General features: G+C 32.1%; 1 protein-coding gene across 1 annotated transcript; it reads right to left on the bottom strand.

Moving 5' to 3' along the window:
• Window positions 1-5,026: 5,026 nt before the first annotated feature.
• On the bottom strand, window positions 5,027-18,339 carry LOC123555222 (von Willebrand factor D and EGF domain-containing protein-like). The gene is made up of 5 exons (XM_053547289.1): window positions 18,278-18,339; window positions 17,014-17,220; window positions 12,301-12,515; window positions 8,203-8,285; window positions 5,027-5,034 (listed from the first exon to the last, which is right to left on the bottom strand). Exons 1-5 carry the CDS (start codon window positions 18,329-18,331, stop codon window positions 5,027-5,029), a joined length of 567 nt encoding a protein of 188 aa, XP_053403264.1. The 5' UTR covers window positions 18,332-18,339.
• Between the last annotated feature and the right edge of the window lie 6,232 nt (window positions 18,340-24,571).

Raw genomic sequence — 24,571 nt, 5'->3', positions numbered from 1 at the left:
TTTTCAAAGTTAAAAACCAGATGTAAACAAGTTACTACGAAGCTTCAGAGTAAGTAAGAATGTACGTGAATTAAATGTTTACATTTCATGTAGAAATGAGTATAGAGCTGTCTGTAGAGATAAAAAGAAAGCATATTTCAAACGTAGTTTACAAAGTCTGGACTCATCAGTGAATGATCCTAAATTATTTTGGAAAAAATTAAAACGTCTGACGAATAAAAATGTGGCTGAACCAAATATTTCCATAAATGAATGGTTCAATCATTTTAAAAATGTTTTTAGTTCTGAAGATGGTGTTTATGTACAAGAAGTTGAGTATGATACCAATATATATGATAGTGTCGAAGACATTCTATTTAACAGCGATATAACTGATGAAGAAATTAAAGATGCCATACATGATATAAATCCAAGGAAAGCCTCCTCTGGTAATTTGATAGCTGAACATTTTATATATGGAATTGATGTCATTTTGCCATATCTGAGAAAATTGTTCAATAAAATATTTAAATCAGGAGAATTCCCTAGTGCTTGGACACACTGTATTTTAATACCTGTACATAAAAAGGGTAGTTAAATGAACCTGACAATTATAGGGGCATATCACTGGTCGATTTATTTAGTAAAATATATGTAAGTATTTTGAATAAACGTATAACCTTCTATGTAAATGCATATGATAAAATTACGGAGAGCCAGGCCGGTTTCCGTGCTGGTTATTCCACAGTTGATAATGGTTTTATTCTATATTCTATGATAAGCAAATACTTGTGTAAAAAAGGTAAAAGTCTTTATGTAGCCTTTATCGATTTTAAAAAGGCATTTGATTCTGTACACAGAACAAAACTTTACCAAGCCTTAAATCAAAGTGGTATAAAAGGTCATTTATTCAAATCTATACAAGCAGTATACAATACAGTTAAGGCTTGTGTAAGAACGGATCTGTCTGTTCAAATATATTTGACTGCCCTATTGGACTAAGACAAGGATGTAAGCTGAGTCCAATCTTATTTTGTTTATTTATCAATGAATTAGCATCAGTAGTAAAAAATGTGGGTCACATGGTGTTCAGTTGAGTCCAGATGTGGTTGAAGTATTTACATTAATGTTTGCAGATGATGTTGCCCTTGTTTCCGACACAGTGGTAGGATTACAGAAACAATTAAATGCTGTGCATCAATATTGTATCGATTGGCATCTGTCTGTTAATATTAGCAAGACAAAAGTAGTTTTATTTAAAAATGGTGGTCAGCTGTTAAAAAATGAAAAATGGTTTTATGACGGTACTCGTATTGAAACACAAAATTCTTTTATGTATGTAGGTTTACAATTCACATGCCGTATGTCATTGTTTAAAATGGCTGATTGTATGCTTCAAAAGCTAAAAGGGTTATGTTTCCCTCTTGCAGAGTTTGAATAATGTATTACCTATGTCACACAAAACATATTTTAAGATATTTGATACAAAAGTTGTACCTGTACTACTTTATGGGTCTGAGTTATGGGGAATCCATATGATGGAAAATACTGAAAGAGTACATATATATGCATGTAAACGGTTCTTAAATGCTTCCCTTAAAGCATGTAATGAAGCTATTATGGGGGACTGTGGTCGATATCCTATGTATATTGTAGCACAAAAAAAGATGTATTAAGTACTAGATCAAGATTTTAGAAATGCCTGACTGTCGATATGTGAAAAAATGCTATAACATGTTATTAAAATTAGATTCCCTTGGATACAGTAACTTGGCCAGTGTTATTAAACGTAATTTGTACAGTAATGGATTTGGATATATTTGGGAAAGTCAAAAAGTAAACAATAAAAATGTTTTCATATATACCTATTTGCAACGTCAAAAAGACCAGTATCTGAAAATGTGGAACACAAAATGTGCTGAGAATAGAAAATTAAACATATTACCATGTATTTAAGACAAATTTTGATGTCGAAGCATATGTAGATGCTATAGATATAGTTAAGTTTAGATCAAGTATCGTTCTCTAAGATCATCATCTCACCAACTATTAATAGAAAAAGGAAGACATTTGGGTATACCTAAAAAATGATAGATTATGTTTTTATTGTAAAAAGTGTGTCGAAGACGAGTACCATTTTATACTTATTTGTCCAATATATAGAAATATACGACAAAAATATCTGCGACAAAAATATTTTAGATACCCAAATGTTAATAAATTTTGTATTTTGATGTCAAGTACCAATGTTAATATTATGAGAAACTTGGCAATGTACATATATTATGCATTTAAGTTAAGAGCGGAATATAGTGACAATAGGTAATATGAAATTTGTATAATATGTGACGAACTGAATAATTACTGTATTATTTGTGTATTATATTTAAAAAAATGTCAGCTGGGTATCACACAAGTACAAACTGTATGCATGTATTGTATTAGCTTAGCTATGTAAATATTGTGTATATGGGCCGGAGGCCTTCATGCTTGTTGAAATAAACTAAACTAAAGTATCAAAGCTAAAAATAGCAAAATATGTTGCAGTATGAATAGGTTTTTTTTAAAGCAACTTATTTGCTCATTTGGACGTGTACGATTTGCTTTTTACGTTTAAATTCAAATAACCTCTTATAAAATGGTTTTCATGAATAGAAAACACTCTATCCATTCTATCGGCCTTACTCATTCGGGCGTTTCAGTTATATTATCTAAAAAGTTCCGATATTGAAAACGTGGAATAATCATACACTAGTGACCTATGATAATGACCAAGGCTTCACGTTTCTATAAACTTTTCAGTTTTTGTATCTGAAAACACTATATAGCTAGAACTTGGGCTATTGAATGACACTGAATGTGTCTATCTTCCTTCAATGTGAGAGAACATTATAATAATTATGGAGAGACTAAAGATTAATAGACAGAGCAAAGTGTAAGTAATAAATTGCCATGCTAATTTTCTATAATTATGCCGTTTTTATGTGTCCTTGCATAGTTTCATAGTATCCTCCTCGAAATAGTTTCCATAGAAATAATCAATACAATATGAGAATGTAACGATAGAAGACATTCCATAAAATACTTTAAGTGGTATCATGGAGGTACAGTAAACATTTACAAATGTGAAAAGCATTCTATTTAATGATTATGTATATATACGCACGCTTTTGTGAGAAGGATATACATCATTACTTCTCTTTACAACTGTTTCATCTGTTATGCAATAACAGGAAGACACATGTAACATACACAAAATATTTTTAAAAGGGAACATACTTAGCTATTACCTCGTAAAACGTTTGCACGGTTTGTAGTTTGTGAACACTTTAAGAGAGATTTTAATGTTATCAAACTTGGGCAATTTAATTAAATTTTGGTAAACAGTTTAATCCAAACTGTCTTTTAAAAGGTCATACTAACAGGAAATGATATTCATTTTCGATACAATTCATGTCACTCTTAGTGCATATTTTTATTTCTAAATCTACCTTCTTCTAAATCTAGATAATGTAACTCTATAACTATCATTCTTAACACAATTTTAAAACTTCTCAGTCTCAAACTTTCTGTTAAATACACAATATGTTTTGCTAGAACTGATTGACTGGTATGGATAAACCGATGTACATTATACAATTCAATACATTTTACAATTAAGCAATATACTGTATGAAATATTTGTGCATCACGAAACTTAACAAATGTGTTTTTAATAATAGAGTATTCAAGTATATTACCAGCTTATACAATTCATATATTTACAGAGGACAGTTGTATTGCCTCAAGTATTCAATTTGACGAGTGTGATATGTAACTTGTAAGGGAACTGTAGGTGACAATACAAATATTGTATAGACAATTAAACAGGCTTTATGGCATTTTGAAAAGAATGCATATAATCATAAATAAATTAACAACAGGAATTATGCCTGAAGTTACTTTTTGCCATATTTACAGACATGATATATTTACAATTTACTTAAATCGATCCCCGGCCGCGTCATACCAAAGACATAAAAAATGGTACTAGTAGCTTCCTCACTTGGCGCTCAGCATTAAGAGGATAGTGCTAGGACTGGTCAGCCCGGTGTCAGTATAATGTGACTGGGTGGGGTATCATGCCACGTGTCTACGGCGTGATATTTCAGTGAGGCAGCACTATACAGTTGGGCATTGTGCTCACTGCTACAAGTAGACATCGTCGTTTATATGACTGAAAAAATGTTGAAAAAGACGCTAAACCCGAACACAAACACACATAATGTACTTAAAATTCTAAATTTTCCAATGTGATGTGCAATCTGTTTTTATGGTCATACATCTATTCAACAAATCAAGTGAGGAATTTTAAAAAATGCAACTGATAGTTATTCAGATTCCTTCTTTTTTTTTTTCTTTTTCTTTTTTCGTTATAACAAAAATAACAATTATCTTTTACTTTCTTTAATTCATAGTTAGAAGAAAGAAAGTATATTTATGTGTGTAAAATAAATGAACAAAATAGATTCTAAAATAATATGGAACGAGAAAGTAAGAGAAAATAAATTAATAGGTCCTAAACTTTATGAAGCGGTCTTCAACATGATATTGTGCGACTTATAAAGTTAGAAGACCCCATTCTTTTTATACTGGTTATTTCATTTGTTTAACATTTCCGGCACAAGTGGGCATCCAGGTAGAATCAACGACCTCCGTAATGTTCCTCACGTGAAATGACTCTACATTAAAAATGTTAAAAGGTAAGACTAAGCCGCTTGGAAGCGGGATAAAATCTTCCAACTCAGTCTGTCAACTTTACAGCAGACGAAGATTAGCATCTTAAGGCGACTTTTGGGTTTACACTTTTTCTATAACCCATTAAAATGTTTGCAACATATAACTCCCTGATTTATTTTGTTATTCACAAAAGGAGAGTACGCATAGGCGTATTAATGGAAAAAATTATTTTGTCATGAAATTGTAAATATATTCAAATTGTCAGAGAATTTCAATCTAAATAGCAGCATACGTCGATATAACAACATCATTCTTACTTATATAAACATCAGTGGTCTGAAATGAAAAGAAAACAACATTGTTTAGTACTGTGCAAACATAGGACGATGCCATCTATTAAAAATATACTATGCACATGTTTTACTTACATATTTCGTCATTAGATATCAACTTGAAAGACGCTCATCTTTCACTAACGTATTTTATCAGTAGAAAAGATAAAAGGTAAGGGTAGATTTCACGGAAGCAAGGAGCACCCCAAACACAACCATAGAGCCATGCACAATAAGAAGCTGTAACGGAATAATATTGTAGACGGGTTGCTTCAAAAATCCAACACCAAGTACATTTAAATTATATGCAAAATACAGGAAAAGGGGGTGGGGGAGAAAGGTTTATACATATGTTAGTTATTAATACAGGCCCGCTCCCTCAGCGAAAAACATTTTATTTTGTTATCACCAAGAGATTACGCGGGGATTTTACAACATTTAATTCAACTAAATATATGAACTAAATATATATGTAGTCATTAAACGTTTTAAATGTCATATCTACAAACAACCATTTGCTCTAAAAAAAACACCCTCTTCTTTTACTGGCAGCTCATAATATACCACGTCTCCTCGTACAATTACATGTACATGCGTGAAGAATTCTAAACTAACCATTTAAAATTTACCAATAGGGCAGACTTTATCTTTAAAGACAATAAATCTCATCAAATGTATTTAACTTGGCTTGCAAACATTGCATATCATATCAGTATATCGGACCGATATGGTTTTCAATATCAGTTTTGCATATCGGTCTGATATTTTTCTGATATCAAACCGATATTAGACAAATAGAAAATTAAAATCGAACCTTTATCAATTTTCCAATTTCAAATCGTTTACAAATAAGTACCATTGGCTCGATGTTTCTTTTATATTGGTTTACTATCGGCTAAATTTATGAAACAATATTACACCGATATTACGTCAACTTTCCATAACAGCAAATAGCCCGATATTGAACTATGATGTTGGATTAATACCTAACACAATATCTAACGGTCCCGGACGTCAAGCTGATATGAACACAATATCAGACCAATATTATTTTCTTACCCGACCAATGAGTTTGTTTCACATCGCGAAATAACACAGTATAAATTTGCTGAGCATTGTGAAAAGAGTTAAGTTATAAAGGTTAGAAATAAATCTTTCTAAATACTTCATCATCATCTAGATTTCAAAATTGATATATCGCTTCGTTAAATGTTAAAACTTGGAGAATATTTTAAATTTATTTTTGTAACATAATATTAAACATTATGAAAAATATGTGACCTCTTTAATAATTGACAGCATTTACTTAGATCTTGTTCGATTGGCAATAGCAATTCACTGTATGTTTGTAATTTTGAAATATTGTTGATTGTTTATGTGTTCTGCCAAAATTACAGCGTATACCTACCAAAACCACGCACTGAATATCAGGCAGATATCAGACAGGTTTGTTCGTTTTATCAGTCCGATACTGTTTTTATGTTGATATGATACTGGCTTGATAATAAATTTTAATCTCAGTGCGGGAAACAGACGCGCGTAAACGAACATGACGTCAGACGTATTGTGACGTTAGAAAGTAGAAAGACGCACACGACATAAAGTTCCATTTTGTTTTATTTTTTGCTGCATAACATTATGAAATTCTCATTAAGGAAAATAATTTGAATCAAGAAATATACTATAAAGAACAAAGTGCGACTACAATTTTATCCTGTTTTAAGCAAATAATTTGAAATTTATACACAATGTACAAGTAGATCGGCAAAGCTATATCATTTATAGTGAGTGATATGGATTATATCTCACTGATAAAACACAGTATTTCATCAGTTAACGTTAGCATAAAATAAAATTCAATGTAATTCAGGTTTGGGCGTTCTTACATCAAACCATACACAATTCATTCGGTTTGCATCTGATAACGGCTTAATGCAAGACTAATATCACAAACAAATATCTATTCAACCTTTCCTGCTTGGTTTCGGCTGATGAAATAATATAATAAACAGATATTGCTTCGCCGTTATATATTATTGTGCCGACATTGGACCGATGTATAAATATTTGCTTGCTCACTAGAGCTCAAACAGGTGTAACAATATGTTTTGAAATTTAAGTAGGTCACCTTAGGAACATTTCGGAGAAATTATTTCAAAATCAGACCAGTAGCCTAGTAGAAGATGACGTTTGATTCATTTATATTTTGAGCTCTGAATGCAATGTTTTCTCTTTTTCTTTGGACAAATTGTAGTATTTGAACAATTGGAGTTATACGTCTCCCAAAGAACAGTTCAGTGTAATAATGTCATAATCGGATGTTTAGTTAAGGAAAAGAAGTTGTTTGAATCATTTTCTTATTTTAGCTCTGATGGCTATGTTTTCGCTAGGAATCAAAATATTTTCACACTCGTGCACAGTTGAGAGTCACCCAAGAAACATTGTAGTATTTGAACAATTGGAGTTATACGTCTCCCAAAGAACAGTTCAGTGTAATAATGTCATAATCGGATGTTTAGTTAAGGAAAAGAAGTTGTTTGAATAATTTTCTTATTTTAGCTCTGATGGCCATGTTTTCGCTAGGAATCAAAATATTTTCACACTCTTGCACAGTTGAGAGTCACCCAAGAAACATTTATAACATAATACTTTGGACAAAACGCAATAATTTGGACAGCCCTGGTATACAGTCACTCTAGGAACATCTGTGCAATTTCTTTTTTGAATCGGGCTAGTAGTATATTTCAGAAAATCGTTTATCATTCAACTATAAATACCGTACAAATAGAATAAAGTGACCATGCCTTTGACAAGTCGACTTTTGTTGAATAGTTTTTCCAGGGAGTCACTCAAGGAACATTTGTGATAAATCATATTAAGATCGGACAAGCAATTACGATTGGAAGATTTTAATAAATTCCCAGTATATATATTTTGAAACAGAGTAAAAGTTAAGTAAGCAGAATAAAACTAACGTGTAATCATTAAGTAGAATTAATTAATGGGAAGTAAACAAAGAGAAGCAATCATCAAAACACAAGATGACAAAAACAAACAATTCAAAACAATACAAACATGTACGGTACAAATAGTAAAAAGGTATACAAATGTAATGAATTGTAGCTTTCACCAAATTTCATTTTTTTTTTCATACTAATAGTTAAAAATTCACCTGGAACAATATTTTCATACTTGCCTTTAGTATTTCGTTTCCTTATACCGAATTTGTGAAATATGGACAGCCATTGTGGAATTCTAAAGTCAAATAACATAAACCGTTTATGTGAAATATGTATCAAATGATTAAGAATCAGGAATCATACATCTTACTTTCTCAACCAATGGAATACTACATTAAAAAAATTGTTTCCAATTTACTAATGCTTGTATTACCAGTTCTATGTACTGTCTAATATTTTTGTGTTACCCAGCAAACAGCTACGTATTTATTACATCATGTAATCACACTTCAGTTCAACACATTATCATTGTTTAATTCCACAATGCTTTGACGCCCAACACGAAGTGCATATATAAACATGCACATAATACAGTCTGCATACAATGATATTCGTGGGATTTGATATTAGACACTTGCGAATTAATCCGATGCCGAATCCGAATCTGACATCGGGTAAATTTTAGGGACTTTCTCAAAACATTTAGTGGTTCAATGACAAAAATGGTTGTTGGCTAACATTTTAACGTTGAGCTGTTTTTTTGTCGATTGACTACGTATCTTACTAAACCGACTACCATACTTACTAAGCTGTCGTCCGAAAAAATGCGAACTTTTTACTTTTTAAGTTAATCATTCCGTAGCTAACAAATAGCTAATAAATATGCTATATATATACATGTTATATAGGTATATATCTATTCTAAAAGTGTTGTTCAATGCATATGGAACTCAAGCTGTCACAATATTTATTTCATAATACATGGTGAATATACATTTATTGCCATGATAATAAACATGTTGCTGATTTTGGTTAGACCCATCTACCATATAAAAAGACAAATTCATTCATACCAAAATATTCATTTTTGAAGTAATTGATTGAAAAAAATAGATATCGCCCAATATAGTTAGCACTATTCTGACGAAAGAATGGGTGCGATCTGTTAAATGTTTACAATATAATCTGTTAAGCTCACAAGTTATAAAACTGAACTTATTAAAGCGGTTTACTGTATTAACATTTTTTAAACTATAGATAGACATCAGGAGATCTGAAGTACATGATGCATGAAAATAGCCAAATGCAAATCGTAGTATAGCTGAATCATTTTCCCATATCGCATATATGTTCTCTTAATATTTATCTTGTATGGTACCTAGCAGGAAAATGTATGACAAGATTTAGTACTCTTTTTCATACCTTTGTTTCTTAAAATTATATATTTGATAATGAAATGCCGTCCGAATTCTTTCGAACTTACGTACTTGTATTAAATATATACTCATGAAAATCGCCACAACTCCACATTTTCCATAGCCCAAACAGGTAAAAAAATGAAAGACATATTTCTGCCAAATAACTTTGAAAACTGGACAGTAGATGCAGCGTATAAGATTTATGCCGTTCTGCTTATGACAAAGAATGCCTCAAAATTTTACACTCTTACTGTATGAGGAAACCCTGCTCCACTCCCTGGCAGTCGCATTCTTTAATGTACCAAATGATACGAATGTATCTAGCAGAGGCTCACCGAAGAAATATTTCCGTGGAATCATATTTAAATCAGTTAAGCAGTCTTGAAAAAGGCGATTCTCAAAAGTTCCGTAATAGTTATAGTCTACATGGAAACCTTCTTTGCCCCTCACGGCCATGTTTAACATAGCGAATGATGGCCACCCTATGAAACTTTATGCACAATAGCCTAAGGAAATCTGGAAGATTCGACCATTCTATACAAGTAACTTGCGGTCAGTTTTCGTGTTATGCAAAATTCTTTATTGAACCTTTTAAGAAAATTAAATCTTAATTATTTGATGACGTAAAATTCCGTAAGAATTACAAAAGAAACACCTCTTATTTGCCCCCAAAAACAACTAAGGTATTTGGACAATATGCAGCCCTTAGTTCAAGCTTTACAAGGAACTAACTTGATAACGTACGACATGATGCAAGAAATAGGAAGGAAGGTGTCTACTGTCCACCCTTTGTGTTTCCTTGGAGACAGAATCTCTGTCTTATGTGGCTTTTTCTTAACACTTAACAGAACAGTATTAACTAGATTTCATTGTTGTATAAAACCGTTATGACTAAACATTATGAGGCATAGAAAAGTTGTGTGTTTCCGGTATCCCGACCTACCCGAAATTTTTTACCCGACCCTAAATGTTTTATGGCCTTGGAGATTTTTTTTCAACTTTTTAACAGTTGAAGTTGCAAAAACTGCACTTTTTACGCTCTAAACTTGGTCAGTGATGTTAAAAATCAACTTACTGATGCACTAAAGACATAACACCCTTATTTGTTCATGTATTCATTTTTGACACAAAAATAAATTCCGAAATGTCCAACTCGATAAAAAAAATCAAAAGCATAAAAATTACCGACCTACCTACCCTATTTTTAGCATGTTACCGAAAACAAACATTTTTTTGTTAGGTCTGATGTAGTTTTAGAAAAGAAAACATTGAATTAAATAGACCAATACTTAGCGAATATTTCCCATGCACATAAATGTTTTGAGATTATCCCTTAAAATACAGCATGAACATCGGATTACAATCTCGGATTCGGTATCGGATTAATTCGCAAATGTCTATTAATAGCAACTGATATTCGTGGGAATTGATATTCGTGGGAATTGATTTCTGTGGATAATATGGCTGCGCCAATCCACGAAATATAATTCTAATGAACAATCAAGCTTCATATTCATTTTATCCGCAAAAATTTAAAACTTATAAAATAACCACATCATTTCGTGCCCGCGAAATTAAACGATTTCACATACTGTAAAATGATCACGCCTGATTGTTTGCAAAATATAATTGAGTGTTTAATGTACGCAGCACACAAATATGGGCCCATTACAGCTGTTGATTTGAACCCCCCACCAAACTTATGTATTCTTCTTTCTTATGAGAAAACCATCCAGCTGGCTTACTAAAGGTAAGTTCGAAAGGGAATGATATGTAACATTTAATTTCTTTCATGGAATAGAAATATGCTTTTACATTAGATATTATAGTGTTTATCTTTATGTTTCTTTTCATTTGCGTAGAATAATATGGATTTAGATTAAGGCTAAGCTGACGATACTATACAATATTGTAGGGTTTATGTTAACAGATTTAGAAACATATTTGACTTAAGTACCTTAATGTTGACTAAAAAGATAACATAACAAGAGCAGGCCATAACTGAACTACATAAAACATGCGCGTACATGGTATTTCAAAATAAAATAAACAAAGAACTCTTTAAGAGTATGATTTTGTTAAATGGTTTTCCCAAATTTGATAAACTGGGAAAAAAAATCATGCGATGTATGAACAAGAGAGCATTCGCCGGAAATATAATATTGCAAGTAAGAATATATTTTAAAATTCCAAAATATGATCTGTGACTTTTTTTCAGCGGGTAGAAACACAAAAAGGGTTTTGCTAATTGCTTTCTGATTTGCATTGTTAAAGCATCAATTTTTAAAATGATAGGCTACATGAGTTATGTATTACGAAGAACTCTGAGTGATTTTGCGTTCCAAACTTTAGACAGATTCCGTGCTAAACTGTCTTAGAAGTCCATGCGGGAGTGTTTTATTTACACTTCCATAAGGGGATAATTAATATTCGTGTACGTGCAAGGCAGAAAAGGAGGTTTCGCAAGATACTTAGTATAGCATTTCAATGAAAATTCAACGGTAACAGTATCTCTATCATTGCCAGAACCGGATGTTCAGCAGACGAGCTGGTTTTCGAAAGGGACTTGGTTTGACCGGATACAAACCGTGTTATATTGCATTAGGACCACCAGGGGTGTTCCTTTTATCAATAATGCTGACAGTCACCATATATTAGTCTGTATCTGCGTGTCTCGGCAGAACAACAAATGATAAAAACAAATAAAAAAAAAGACCACGCTTCATTCTCTATAACTCTTCATTTTCTCTTAATTGTGTATTCAATCTAATCATAATTTCGTCCTTGGCGAGTATTTGTATTTTATCTTTTGATTTAATGTTAAATATTTATGGTATTTGGTGCATTCAAACAAATTGTTTGAGCAATTGTTAAAATAAAGTGTTACCATACCTCCAGGAATCAGCAAAAGGGTCTTGAAAATTAGGGGGAAACAAGTCGACATGTAGATTTGGCCGAGTTAAGTCATTGTCTATGTTCCCATCAAATATTCCACACAGTCCTCTTGTAGCATTAAAGTCTTCTTTTGCGGAATGAGCAAATATCACGAGGAACGTTTCATAAGCCTTAACAGTCACAAAAGCTCCAGATGAAAAAGTGATATTGACCTATGGAAATTAAAAAGAGATTCTGGTCAAATAATTGACGCTAAAAAAGAAGCAATTTGATTAAGGTAGAAACTATATTGGTGCTACTAAGTAAAACTATTCATTACCATTAAACTGGCTATATAGTATAATAATTCATTTTCCATTTGACATGTCAAATTGTTTCGAATTACAGTGTCCAAAATTTTAACTTATACATGTATCTTCAGTTACTACGAGGTGGCCGTGATAAAAAACTGTAATGTTACCTTTAATAAAACATAATAATTATTATTTTTGATACATGAAACAGCCAAAATGTCCTTATTAATTGTTATTTACGCAACCTGGCAGTTTTGCATAAACCTTTATTATGAGCTTAAGTTATATTCTTTTCTGCGTAAAGCGTTTTTTTTTAATTGCATCTAGGGAGTGTTTAAATTTTAAGTTATTTCAAAACTTATTGTGAAAGATAACATTAAGAAAGAAAGTAGCGTTGACTGTTTAACACTTTATACTTTCTTTTACTCCTCATTTTACCTTAAATAATTCATATTTTATTTGGTATGTCTGTTACCAAAGTTCTTAAGTTTTGATTATTACAACATGGAAGTAGTTTGAACCGTATTGTAAAATTAAACACTGCATGCAACTTCTTCCTATGGAATTTGTAACAAACTACCACTACTGGATGCACATGCCATTAAATGGGTCATGAAATTGGCCTTAATTTTTTCAAAGGTTTTTAACAGAGTTTTAACAAGTCACCATTAAAATTCACCCATTACTTTTTACTATTTAATGGGATTTTCATGACCATAGTTTTAATGCCATACATTAAAAATGACTTTGATGGCCATGAAAAGCTGCTTAAAATAAACCATTAAAATAAGTTAACAGGCTCCTTAAAACTACATGAAAATTTTTAATTGGCATGAACTTAATGTGCCATTAAAAAATTACCCCTTAATTCCCAATTAATTAGTAAGAACTAATGGGGTCATTAATTTTTTTATTACTCTGTTAATGGCCGTTAATTATTAATTATTAAAAAATTGATTAATGGTCTCATTAAATATGTCTGATTAAATTTTAATGGGTTTATAATATTTTAATTGTATATCAAATTATGGGCCATGAAAATTTGCCTTCAGAATTAGACATCTTAAGATAATCAACTTCATATTAATATTTGCCGTATTGATTTAAACTACGTATTACTACACATGTAATAGTATCTATACATATAAACTGTTTTGTAAAATGCTAGAAGAATATTTGTTTCTTCTTTTTTCTCTTATTATTTTATAATGTAATCACATGTAACAGCCTCGCACAAACATTTGTTATATTGTATCCTTATTCTGTCATATGTTCATATGAAATGAGAAAATAAATGGATATTGTATTGTATTGAGTTGTACTGAGAAGAGTGTACAGGTGCTGGTTTAATAGATCAAGTGACCATGTGGGCAGTTTTAACTATTCAACATTATAATATTGACAAACATTCTGACCAAGCTTTTATTGGCACAGACATTAGGCATCAGGTGTATTCAACAAGAACTGTCAGTGGACAGCATGCTCGACTATTCTCATTGCTTGATAGTATAATATAAGCAATGAGTAAAACTTTAACATTACAATAAGCATATTCTAAGTCGAAAAGGGGCCATAATTAGTTGCCTCCTCCTTTTTGCAGACTGGGGTCATGATGGTAAACAAGTATGCAAAATATGAAAGCAATATCTCAATGGACTTTGCAAATATTTGGGGTGGTACGCAAACTTTAACATTTATTCTAAGTCAAAAATGGGCCATAATTCAGTCAAAATGCTTGATAGAGTTGCCTCCTCCTTTTTGCAGACTGAGGTCATGATGGTAAACAAGTATGCAAAATATGAAAGCAATATATTAATTGACTTTGAAAATATTTGGGGTGGTACGCAAACTTTAACATTTATTCTAAGTCGAAAAGGGGCCATAATTCAGTCAAAATGCTTGATAGAGTTGCCTCCTCCTTTTTACAGACTGGGGTCATGATGGTTAACAAGTATGCAAAATAGTCGATCTAAATAGCAACTGTTGATGACAATGTCAGCGCACAATGGGCAATCACAATTTAGCTCTACTTCAGTATTTTGTGCTCACATGCATGCACTGTACATCTAAGAGCAAATGTTTGTGGGATTGCATCACGAGTAGCTTCTCTGATCTCCAATTAAGCGTACCACACTCTTTGATTCGTTGAAACAATGAAGCGATTGATCTGCCCATGCCCCAAATGAATTTAAATCAGACTGTATATCTTCACAATTATGTGTACTGTTCACTTCTCTATAAACCTTTGTCTCTACTCAAGAATTTGAAAATCTAAACTAGTCTGAACACATTTTATAATGTAAATTCCTTACCCCACCCATTTTCTTATACAAATGCTGATTATTTGGACAAGAAAAACAAAGAACAGAAAAAGTAGCATGCATCAATACGTATTTACCCTTACCAAAATATTGTAGATTCATGATATATTATAGACGATGTGTGCGTAGTATGTATTTATTGTGATTAAAGTCCATTTTAGAACTAAATAAGACTGGAATTATAAGCATTCAATAGGAGAGCAAGCCAAAAACCAAAAAGAAAATATATACGAATCACATTTTACAGAATTTAGGATTTAATGGGCATTACATTGCTCTTAAGGGCAATTAAGTTTACTCTTAAATGAAATCGTACACAACCTGAAAATTTAATGGGTATTAAATCAAATTTAAGGGCCATGAATAATCCTGTTAAATTAAAAAAATACAGAATTTCACTATTTTTTCAAAGCCATTAACTATTTTAGCTACCAAACTAAATTTTTAATGGCATGATTCATGGTTAAAAATGGGTGTTTTAATGGTATTTTAACATGTAACCCATTAATATTGTGAAACCTGTTAAATAAAGTGATGCAAGAATTAATGGAGTTAATTAACGGTTTTTCCTATTTTAATGGCTATTTTACAGGGTTTTAAACCATGTTTAATGGTATGTGCATCTAGTAGTGTACCAAGACTACATATTTTGATCAATATAAGACATATATTTCTAAGGTCAACTGTGACCTGAACCCTAGAGAAGCAGCCTGTATTACCTTGACCCATGACTAACATACATGTAGTCTGAGATGTATGACACACATATAGTAGCATGATGGGGCTCTTGAGATCGTTGTCATTTGTAAGCAGCTGTATTTACGTAATAGATAAAAATGCATAATTATAGTTTGTGATTCAAGGTGTGACACTGAACCTAAAGCTAGATTAGTCTTGCATGTGAAACTGGCCATATTTTGGTGATCTCTGGATAGTATACAGGACAAGTAATAGACACTATGCACAATTATGTACACCTCGTTGCATAATTAATTTCGCTTGCGACAAGTTGCTATGTTATAAGAAACATTAATAAATTCTTAAATTCCTTTTTAAATAAGTTATGGACTAGACACAGACTGAACCCTTAGAATAAATGTTTTATCACCAGGCGCTATGAAGAAGTCATGAAAGACGAACCCTGCGATTTCTATATGCCCTCATTTGGGAACCTATAGAAACGTCTGTAAAACTCAGTATAAATGTATCTATATATATACTGATTATGAATCTATTATATAAAGCTTCTATTAAACATCAGTTTTCTCCCGCGTCACAAATGCACTAAATAGCTTTTCACCATAATGTGCAGACAATATGAAAGTTTTAATCACTTCTTTTTTGTTTTTATTTACAATTAGTGATAAAAGAATTATCTTCTGAGTGTGAGAAAATAAGTACATTTTGAGCTTAATTTATTTTACACTATTTTGCTCAAAATCTTTAAACGTTCTATTTTCGCAGTTGAACATTTGAAAAAAAAAGTTTTTTACACAATTGTGGAACACAATATAAAGTTAGACACAAGTAGCATAAAAACAACTTATTGCATTATAAGCTAAGTCAGTGGAATAATAAGTATCATATCTCTTTTGTTTTAGTTTATTGCGTGCGAATATATGCAATAATTTTAACAACTGCTATGATCAAAATAAACATTACTAAAAAATTGTACATTGTTTCTCACAAAACCTACACGCACTTGAACTTATTTAGATGTAGTTTTACTTTTTCACGACGTCATTACACGTCATTCATGAAAATATGAGTAACATAATTGACGTCCGGTTAAAACTTTGAAAGGGACATTACCTAAAGAGAATATCTTATTTGGTAGACTTGTAAGACAAAGCTGTCTTTGTTCGTGTAATAGATTATCTTGTATTTATTCAATACCCTCTATTGTACATGTCAAGATAAGATAGGACATGTGATACTTAGGGTAATAAGTCTTATGACAGGATAAACATTTTGCCTAGGAACTACATCGTAACTCTGAAGGACGAAATTGAACTGGTTTTAAATAGCATAAATCTCTGGTAATAGCAAAAAATGTCACTATTTAATCAATGCATTTCTAATTAAGCATTACATACCACAGGCGACATATAACTAAGGCTTCTGGACACAATTGTTCCCGCAGATAATTTGCCATTTGGAAAAATAACCTTTAGTGGTGTGGTGGAATGACTGACGTGGCACATGTCTACAACAATAACATCATTGCTTTCCTGTACTGCAGCGGCACATATGACATTGTATGTGCGGTTGTTATGAACATACGGCTGTGTACGTATCTGAATCTGTAAATGTACCAGATTAGATATGAGCAATTATATATGATATCAAAGATATCATCAACAGGTGTCAAAAATGCATATCAGTACAGGTTCAAACTAGATCGTTGTTGCTAAACAAATTTCCTCGTTACAGTGTCTAGTACCTCGCTCTAAAAACAACAAAATGAATAACATATTTAACCTATATAAATCGTTGATCTTTGACAATAAAATATGACCATTACACTGCAGACCCTGATTGTATATTTCTTCAAGGTGAATAGTTGCAATAAAACTATTATTCAATGGGTTAAAAAGAAGTTGAGCAGACATGGACTTTTACATACATGGCCTTTGATATTACTGTATAGTATTTTATAATAGGTATCTTTGAGACAAAATATTTACATTTTACATAGATGATGAGCAATTATGTGACATTTTGTTAACTAAACCTGCAACTTTCGGGTAAGACATTTATTACATGTTTTTCAGTGAATTATCGAAATATTAGAGTGAAATATATCTGGTGTGTTCACAGTGAACAATATCAAATATTTTTTTCACTGGTAAGAAACTATAAATGGATAATTTTAGTCAAAACATGCAATAAGATCAAAATATCTTTCACTCATGAACACTATATCTTACAATTTTACCCGTGGCTATGCCACTCATAAAGATATTGCATCATATGTTAACACATGGAAGTTATTTCAATCTTACGTTGAAACAAACAAATGTCCTTTCTGACTTAAACTTTGCTTGATTCAATCATTTCATGAATTTGCGATTTCAGTACTTATACGTGTACACGTACGTGTAGGAAAATCCTAATCATGCTAATGATCGTCAGCTTGAACTTTTCGGATAAACTTGTTGCCATCTACAGGTAGATCTTAACGTATAACATTACAGATATTGGTTTAACACTTAAGCTGCTAAATTGCATGAATATCTTGCAATAAGCTTAACTGGTACATCTCGTACATTTATTGAAACCTACAATAAAGCGTACCCGTACAAGTACATGTATGACGCCACAGCTTCTCTATATATTGTATAAAACTATTATAAATACCTGAAATGGACGAGCCGTGCTTTCATACATTGTAAATTCTCCAGCTTTTGACATGTGGTAGAACCTTGAATTAGAATACTTATTTTACTACCACTATATATGATTTTAAATCGGAAACAGGAAAAAAGATGACATTTTTAATCGTTATAAATTTTCACATCCCATTTCTGTAATGTTACCTATTTTAACCTCGGTCACTGTAGCTTTTAAGTGATTGATTGTTATATTCTTGACTGAACGATTTCTCTTTTGTTTTCTCGACTTCACACATTGTCATATAACGACTATTGTAGTAGGATTTAATCAACAAAACAGCATTCGATCAATTGAAAGAATAAAACAGTATACATTAACTATGGATCTATTTCCTGAAAATGTACATGTATAATGGTTTCCCATTAAAGTTTATACATACCTATTTTCTTTGGTGAAGACACTATCTAGAGTTTTGAATTTAACAAATATCCCATAGCCCATACAAACTGATGTAGCTGGAAAAGAGTACAAGACCAGAGTTCAAATGCTCATTAGGCAATTGTTTGGTAATCCTTTCAAGCATTCGGAGACATTCGTCTTTGTCAAAAGAAAACTATACAATAAAGTTTCCTTTTAAAAGGAAATGCTTGCCTGGTTTCGTAATTTAGGATCTATATCAAAGACTACAAGTATAGCAGCTTATGATCAAAACAAAACAGTTCGCATAAAACCGAAAACATTGTGTAAAAGCATCCGTATCGTCCGCTTGTTCTATTTATAGTCCAAATGAGGGTTTTCCTTTGTTACTATTTAAATGGGAAGAAACCGGAAATAGTCGACTTCTCTGTCTTTTTCGCAAACACGACTAAGCTGTGAAAACATGCACAAAAGCAGTCTAAAACCAGATACCCCTTTAAACACTAATGGGTTGAGGCTTGCCTGGTTTCGTAATTTAGGATATATATCAAATACTGCAAGTATAGCAGCTTATGATCAAAACAAAAACAGTCCGCATAAAACCGAAAACATTGTGTAAAAGCATCCGTATCGTCCGCTTGTTCTATTTATAGTCCAAATGAGGGTTTTCCTTTGTTACTATTTAAATGGGAAGAAACCGGAAATAGTCGACTTCTCTGTCTTTTTCGCAAACACGACTAAGCTGTGAAAACATGCACAAAAGCAGTCTAAAACCAGATACCCCTTTAAACACTAATGGGTTCGGCCACAACGGAAGCCCAAAAACTGGCGGCAAATTTTCCTGTAAGATATCCATTTGGGAGATTACATTAATTCATCGGTGTGTATACTATGACAGGTATAAATGTCCATAAATTCTTTACCATAGTAGCTAAAATAATTGAAATATGTAAAGCCTGAAATGAAACGATCTTAAATGTCAATAAAACCTGAATATATGTAATTGATTTACATTTTGTTAGTGAAACACCCCGAATTAATAATAGACTGTCATAAAGCGCAAACAACCGTTAGACCGAAGCATGTACTCCTTACATCCTACCGCTTGGATATATTCGACTACATTTGGGGAGGCAATAACCGAAAACAATATGCCAAAATGTAACGACAAAGCCGGGCATGAAAGAAGGTTAACAAGTGGAAAAGGTTCGGACAATTGTGGTGAAGCGTCATGATGTCTTGAAGCAAAAATGACATATTGCTTTATGACATACCCATGTCGGTACCTGACGGGTAGCTAGATATATGTTTTCACAAACATAACCTTCCATGTTAAGTATATATTATATACAACAACATCTTCCCAATTGTAAAATTGACGATGTAACTTGTCACGTAGCGGCAACAACGCGCAATAAAGCAAGATATAGTTTTCGTAAAAAGCATGGATTTATGGCAATAAGGCATTCGTATTCTACTAACAAACAGAAGGTAAAAGAATTGTTTCTACAATGAATAGGAAATAAAGCACTATCTAACAAACGGTAACAGAAAGGTTTCTACTATGAATGTAAAATAAAAGAATATTATCAAACAGAATAGAAGGTAACAGAACGGTTTATACTTTGAATGCCAATTCAATTATATTGTGAAAAAAGCACAGCCAAACAGAAGGTAACAGAACGGTTTCTACCATGAATGTGAAATAAAGCACTATCTAACAGAAAGCAACAGTACGGTTTCTACTATGAAGGTAAAATAAAGCACTATCTAGCAGAAGTAACAGAATTGATTCTACTATGAATGTAAAATAAAGCTCTTACTAGCAGAAATAACAGAGCATTTTCTACTTTGACTGTGAAAGCAATATCTAACAGAATGTAACAGAACTGATTTTACTATGAATGTAAAATAAAGCTCTTACTAGCAGAAATACTAGAGCTGTTTCTACTTTGACTGTGAAATAAAGCACTATCTAACAGAAGGTAACAGAACGATTTCTACTATGGATATAAAATAAAGCTATCTAGCAGAAGTAATAGAACTGTTTCTACAATGAATGTAAAATTAAAGCTCTACCTAGCAGAAATAACAGAACATTTTCTTCTATGACAGTAAACAAAGCACTTTCTAATGGAAGGTAACAGAATTGTTTTTACTTTGAATGTAAAATAAAGCTCTTTCAAGCAAAAATAACAGAGCAGTTTCTGCTCTGTCTGGGAAACAAAGCAATATCTAACAAAAGGTAACAGAACGGTTTCTACTCTATGAATGTAAAATAAAGATCCATCTAGCAGAAGTAATAGAACAGTTTGTACTATCACAGTGAAACAAAGCACTATCTAACAGAAGGCAACAGAACGGTTACTACTATGAATGTAAATAAAGCTTTATCTAGCAGAAGTAACAAACCAGTTTCTACTATGACTGTGAAAAAATGCAGAAGGTAACAGAAATGTTTATGCTATAGATTTGAAATAAAGAACTATCTTACAGAAGGTAACAGAACAGTTTTTACTAAGACTGTAAAATAAAGCACTGTATAACAGAAAGTAACTAACAGAACGCTTTCTATTATGAATGTGAAATAAAGCAATATCTAACAGAATGTAAAAGAATTGTTTCTACTATGACTGTGAAATAAAGCATTATCTGACAGAAGATAACATAACGGTTTCTACTATAAATGTGAAATAAAGCACTATGCGACAGTTTCTACTATGACTGTGAAATAAAGCACTATCTACCAGAAGGAAAAAGAACGGTTTCTCCTATGAATGTGAAGTAAAGCACTACCAGACAGAAGGTAACATAATTGTTTCTACTATGAATGTGAAATAAAGTGCTATCTTACAGAAGGTAACTATAAATGTGCAATAAAGAAAAAAGAACATAATTGCTGTTCTCTATAATAATTTGTTTGTAACTTTTTATCACAGTTGCCTATGGAATTGATGTTATACATATTTCCAAAGTACTCAAATCAAAAGTTATCTGTAATTTTTGCTGGTGGAAATGACTATCATATAGAAAAACATTTACTGTTTACCAGTAAACACAACACGGACACTGAATATAGCAATACAAAATTATGACATAAATGAACAAATGAGGGCATTACTTAAGAAGCAAGTTTTTCTTAAACATTATAAAGTCACAAAATAAATGTCAATGCCACTACAAAATAGATGTTACTAAGCTTATATCTCCACATGTACTGTGCTTTACCTTGATTACAAGTAGGACCTGAGCACAGTGCCATATAAACGATGAGTTATTTGAAATGCATGTGCCTTTCATACAAGGATCAGGAAAACAAGGGTTAACAGGCTGGGATGTACACTTGTCGTTACACAAATCTGTAGTGCAGCATTCAACGTCACAAGAGGTACCTAAAAGCCAAAAACGATATTCAAGGTAGTTAAATCTTCATATCTTGCAATCTGATGTATCACCAGAACGATCTGAACAAACTAAAGTTTTCATAAATAGATAAACGTAAAAACGCAGTTTTGCAGTTAAAGTATATTCAAGTCAAACAACTGTGTCTTTTTAGTACATTTATCTATCAAAGGGACCGAGATAAATGCATCTTTAGTTTAGTTATGGCTTAACAACTACTGACTGCAAAATTACATATTTCTATCCGTATCTTCAGCTATCGAAGAATGCTAACTAGGAATGTTGTTGTTATTATAAACATGGCTGATTTGGTAAATAATGACTGATAATGTTTCTGTTTTTATATTCCCGTTCAGCGAGATGAAATAGGAAAACCGCCTCCGAACGGTCAGTAATTCTGATATCGGGAAATGATGACTTAACGAGTTTATTTCATGCAAACATCACACTTACCCTTAATTTTATAATTGTTTGACTAGACAGTATAAAAACTATTTCACTTGTTACGTCAAACGGTATCAATTGCTTTTTACAGCAGGAAAATATTAGCTATAACAAAATTTAATTCGTAAAAGTAACAATTCAAATACCTTAAAAATGTCAAATGGCCGTAAAATCCAATCTTATTGTAAAAATAAATCCAGATCCTGTCTTGGTCATATCTAAGTCCAATCATTATAAATTCCACAATATTGCACAACAGTTCAAAATTGAATTTAGTATATCCAGTGAATATAAATCCTCTCTTCAAAGACTGTTTTTCAGATCTACAATTTTAATATAAATCCTTCAATTGTTAAATATCCAAACTGGTAATATTTTGTTATTAAGAAATTCAGGAAAGTTTCCATAAGATCTATAAAACTTAGTGTAAGTTCTGGTTCTAGCCTTAGACAGCTCCCTATTTAATGTATTACGGAGGGTTCCAAACTTTTCATGTAACACTAAGAATAAAAGGAACATTATGGAAAAAACAAGAACAATTCTTTTGAAAATAATTGTTACACCCTGTTTATCAGTATTGTGGTAAACATTCTAGAACACCATAGAATATATTTACATGATGTCTCAAAACTAGGTTAATAAACAATGTTAAACCTAATAGGGAAATGACATATACATAACACACTGCTGAGCTAAACACTAGCATCAGAATACCAAGCTGCATAAACCCAGAATCTTAAACTTGCGTAGTCATCACACTATCAAATAGGAAAGCGTAGATAGTAATTGTAGAGCGGCCACTCACAAACCATGCCGTGTGTATTATATTCCTGTTTATACGCCCGTGAAACGGAACGTGTTATGGGATCACCGGAGATGGCCTCCAAAACAATTGGTAGCTCTCTAACTTCAGAAGTTTGTTATTCAATGTTTACCGAACTCGGTCACAAAGATTATGGGTATAATATCTCGGCCAGATTTGATAATAATTTTATCCCCTTAGTCTCTCTGGAGTTATGACCCTCGAATTAGCAAAAATTACGAAACTTGATAGTGTTTGCTCTCTAACTTGGACAGTTCTTATCCAATGTTCTCAAAACTTGGTCACAATGTTTATGGGTATAATATCACGTCTAGTTAGATCTTAGTCTTTGTCGCTCTGGAGTTATGATCCTGGAATTAGTCAAAATAGGAAAAAATGATACCTAATCTGATAAAAAAAATAGAGTATTTTATACGTCAAAAGTTACTTGCTGTGGAGGGCGTTTTTGTGATATTTTGTTATTCTTGTTAATTAACTTTTTAACAAATTAAAGAAATATTTTATTGAAAATAAGGTTAAGGTTGGTTTTCCCTGTTTTGCATTACGTATAACATCTCCATAGTACCAAGGCTGTACAAGATCAAGTTAAAGAGGTGTTATAAAATCATCTAAATTTGGAGCACGCTCTTATATAACGAAAACGTTGTAAAATATAGAACCTGTGGGATATTGTATAGGAGGCGTCTCCTTTTTTGTCTTGGTAGCTGAGTATACCAAAGGCTAACACAGACAAGGGTAAACGTTAATAAAACCGATTTGAAGACTACTTTCAAATATCAAGCATCTGATTGGGTGACACTGGCCCTAATTTTGAAATTAACAAATGGCAAAACTGCAACATGAGGATAAAGATAACGGTAAAGGTAAATTTTATTTACTGTCGCTTCGTGAAACATTGGACATAAGCTCTGTAAAGCTTCAGACCCAAAACTAATTATACCTTAGTCTCAGCAATTTGTTCTTAAATTGTCTTTAAGGTCCAAAACGACGCCTCTAAATCAGAGGTATTAACTTTGTTGTTTTGGATAATTGCCATTCACCATGTTTGAAAAATGAGCGTTGTTCATAATAAAAATACCATTAAAGTGGACGTGACATTTAAAGCATCAATAACGACTAACTGGGTTTCAGTAAGCACACTAAGCATACAATCCTGTTCGTAACAGTATAAATCTGCAATGAGTGGAGTATTTTTATACGCCACAAGGAACGAATTATGTTATGACGCTGGT

This window comes from Mercenaria mercenaria, chromosome 7 (assembly GCF_021730395.1).
Source record: "Mercenaria mercenaria strain notata chromosome 7, MADL_Memer_1, whole genome shotgun sequence".
Classification (NCBI taxonomy): Eukaryota; Metazoa; Mollusca; class Bivalvia; order Venerida; family Veneridae; genus Mercenaria; species Mercenaria mercenaria.
This window is presented reverse-complemented; position numbering and strand designations above follow the sequence as displayed.